General features: G+C 38.9%; 1 protein-coding gene across 1 annotated transcript; it reads left to right on the top strand.

Moving 5' to 3' along the window:
* The first annotated feature begins 301 nt into the window (after positions 1 to 301).
* Positions 302 to 2,879, top strand: LOC106477670 (toll-like receptor 6). Its single transcript, XM_022381169.1, has 2 exons — positions 302 to 1,717; positions 2,504 to 2,879. The coding sequence occupies exons 1-2, from the start codon at positions 439 to 441 to the stop codon at positions 2,608 to 2,610; spliced, it is 1,386 nt and encodes a 461-aa protein (XP_022236877.1). The 5' UTR covers positions 302 to 438; the 3' UTR covers positions 2,611 to 2,879.
* Positions 2,880 to 3,727: the final 848 nt, after the last annotated feature.

Genomic DNA, 3,727 nt, shown 5'->3' with positions numbered 1-3,727 from the left:
TAGAGAAAACCAACCCATTATGCCTTTTCTGTTCACTTAACCTTGACTAACTTTCTATAGCTGTTGCGAAATAGTTAAATTGTGTTTATTTGATGCGAGCCCAAATTTCTGAAGGTTATTAGTTCAAGGGCTTCTGTGATGTTGAAGTATTATTGGTTTTAATAGTGTGTTTGTGTAAGCCAATCACGTATATGAACATTGACGTAAGACGTGGATGTCTCTACGATTGGTCGGATGATGTTAGGGGTCTTTCATTCATTGTTACCGCTACTGTATGCGTATATATATATATATAATGTATGAATTAAGAGTTCAACTAGTGACAGTGTTATTGTGGCTTTTCTACTCGTACAGCATACAGTGTTTTGTATTATCAAATGACTATGTGGGTGCGGTGTTCCGGATGAAATATTAATTTCAAAGACTTTTCGGTTTCAGATGGAAATGTCGAAGGTCACAATATTTTTGTTGATAACCGTTAATTGGCTAATTGAGGCTAGGCCAAAACCAATATATTTTGAATGTCCTGCTCCAGAAGTGATCGATCCTTGCAGCTGTCGGGAGGAAAATGTCTTCTCAGGGATACAGTGTGAGGGCGTCCAAAGCTTGAATACTATCCAGAGGTCGCTAGGTAACCGGTTCTCTCTACCGATCCCCTGGTTACACATTACTAACAGTAATATTTTAGACTTGCCTCCCGGCGCTTTCTACAATATGTCCGTGTCCCGGCTGTTTATCAGTGGAAGCAACCTACGGTATGTGGCGGAAGACGCGTTCGTGGGACTTGAGAATTTGGCTATGCTCGTCCTGCAGTATGACCGTCTGTTCTGTGTCCCCACAACCGCCTGGTCACCACTTGGTCGCTTGAAAACTCTCAGCCTTGCCTCCAACTTCATCCTGAGAGTGGAACGGAGTGCATTCAAAGGATTACCTGCACTAGAAACCTTAATTTTGACGGGTAATAGAATTTCTCACATCGACAAAGGAGCCTTCCCTCTCACGTTGAAGTTTTTATCCCTTGCCAGCAACCACTTACTGAAGCTGAACGGCAGCGTAGAGAACCTTCCTAACTTGGAACGGTTATTCCTTACTGATAACGATATATCCAGTCTGGATGGAGAACTTGACGGACTAACCAGATTAAAAATGTTTGACGTTTCTCAGAATGTTATTAAGATGTTAGGAAGTGACATCTTTGTTGACCTTTTGAGTTTGACCAACCTAGATCTCGGCGATAACAAGCTGGAGAGTGTTGGAGATTCTTTACAACCTTTGACTAATCTTACTCATCTAAGTTTGTCCAACAATTACCTCACTGTCCTCTTAGAAAACTCTTTCAGAAACCTAACAGCGCTTCAAGTCCTTGACCTTTCTGGTAATCGCTTGACCGCTATAGACCTCTCCTTACGTCATTTGTCAAATCTCCGAAAACTAAACCTTACCAGAAATCGTCTCGTGACCCTTAAGTACTTGGAGTTGAAGTGGCTACATGGTCTGCGTGTTTTGGACTTATCCCATAACAACCTTACAGTCCTTGAGCTCACTGGTCAAGATCTCGGAATGTTAACTGTTCTAAAGTTAGCAGGCAACAAAATAAAGTCCTTCTCGTTTAGCCTGGACAGGATGACCGAACTGGACATCAGCTTCAATGACCTGAAAACATTTTCAAGTCAAGACTTGGGCAACAAACTTGGACTTCGTGTACTAAATTTAGAAGGTAAATATATTTCATCCTATAGATGTGGTTTTTGTTGTAAAACCTCCACCTGGTGTAAGAAAAATTATCAGTAACTAAATTGTATTATAGTATTACATACGTGGGTAGACGCGTGAAAAGGATAACGTTATTCACCATAGACAAACCAAAGTAACCGTTTATGTCAGTAAGCCTGTTTTAACTCCAGTTATTGGCGAGTAAACTGGGTTTAAAAAAAAACTGACCTTAAATATAAATATCAATAAACAAGTGTGAAGAGCTGTTTTAGGGTTAGACAAATTTCTGTTGATCAATAGGCGGACACCGTGCTGTTCGTGGACCATGAAGCTAGGAACACTTAAAATGAAACATTAAGAATCTCTAACCTGACGTCAATTTGGGGGCCATGTCTAAGCCTAACTACTATTTGTTTAAAGTAACAAAGTATTTTTTACTTAGCTGATTAGGTTTTAGAAGTTAGTGCTAACAACGATATAAGAAGTAATACAGTTTCCAAAGAGAGGTTCTGTGGTATCTAAGTTAGACTTTAAAACTGACTATTAATATCATTCAATAAGTAACTTTAGGTTACTGTTAACAACGAGAGACGAGGCACAACAGTTTTCAAGTAACGATAAAAAAGCAAACTGTTACTAATTACTGATGAAAAACTATTATTATATCTGTTTTTGTCTTTCAAGGTAATCGCTCTACTTTTGATAAAACCAACCATGTTTCTCTGTTTCGAAACGTCTTTTATTTCTATGAAGCAGGAATATGTATATAATCAAATGCCTCTGTTTTTAGGAAATCCATGGACATGCAATGATCACCTCACTGATACATTTCGTGAATTAACCAATCATGAAGTCCATGTCCGCGGTGCACCTGTATGTCCATTACCAGCCAACTAACCAATCGTCAAATCTTTGTCCACGATACACCCGTGTGTCCATTATCAGCTAATCTTCTATGTCCGAACACACCTATGTGTCCATTACCAGCCAACTAGCCTACCATTATGACCATGTCTGTGGTACAACTGCGTGTCCATTACCAGCCAACTAGCCTACCATTATGACCATGTCTGGGGTACAACTGTGTGTCTAGTATCAGCCAACTAGCCTACCATTATGACCATGTCTGTGGTACAACTGTGTGCCCATTACCAGCCCCCTCGTGTAGCTTTGCGCAAAATTCAAAACAAACATACAAATTAATAGATAAGTAGCTTGTTAATGGTTATTTAGCTTTAAAATATTAATTATCTTAACTTTGTTTAACGCAAACCGGAGAGACTTTTCTATTAACTATCTGCCTAGCCGTCCCTAATTTAGCAGTGTAAAACTAGTCATCACCACCCACCGCCAACTCTTGGGCTACTCTTTTACCAACGAATAGTGGGATTGACCGTCACTTTATAACGCCCCCACGGATGAAAGGGCGAGCATGTTTGGCGGGATGGGGTTTCGAACTCGCGGCCCTCAGATTACGAGTCAAGCGCCACCTGGCCCAGAATATATATATATATATGTACCCAAGATCCGATGCCCTAACCACCTGGCCATGCCGGGAGCCTATTAATTCGTAGTTATAACTATTTTTGTTTTGTAGAAACATTGTTATTAGGTTTTTGACAAATCCTCTAACACATCAGAAAGGAGGAGTAATTTTAAATATACAAACGTACCAGTAGTTAGATAATCCATTTATGTATACGTTTAGTGAAAAAATTCAGAAAAAATACATCAAACATTTATCAAAATCCACGCCAGCCTCATCATCACCTAACATGGAAATTTTGAAATGTCATCTTTGACAAACGTTGTGAAAATTTGGAATTTATTAAATAACAGCACCAAGATATATAGGCATCAGGTAACGAAATAAGTAACGTTGGAACAAACTTTATTATACAAGCTGAAAACCCAACAAACATAGCTAATATCATCAGTACATAATATTAATGACTTCACTATGTTAAAAAAATCTCATTTTGGTATGAAATGGACATTCCAATTAGATACATTT

Source organism: Limulus polyphemus, unplaced genomic scaffold (assembly GCF_000517525.1).
Source record: "Limulus polyphemus unplaced genomic scaffold, Limulus_polyphemus-2.1.2 Scaffold76921, whole genome shotgun sequence".
Lineage (NCBI taxonomy): Eukaryota > Metazoa > Arthropoda > Merostomata > Xiphosura > Limulidae > Limulus > Limulus polyphemus.
This window is presented reverse-complemented; position numbering and strand designations above follow the sequence as displayed.

What these genes read in the sequence shown, in the direction of transcription:
- LOC106477670 (XM_022381169.1), top strand. Translation starts at nt 439, where the DNA reads ATGGAAATGTCGAAGGTCACAATATTTTTGTTGATAACCGTTAATTGG. An exon ending in TCGTGTACTAAATTTAGAAG is followed by an intron (nt 1,718 to 2,503) that starts GTAAATATATTT and finishes CTCTGTTTTTAG; the next exon opens with GAAATCCATGGACATGCAAT.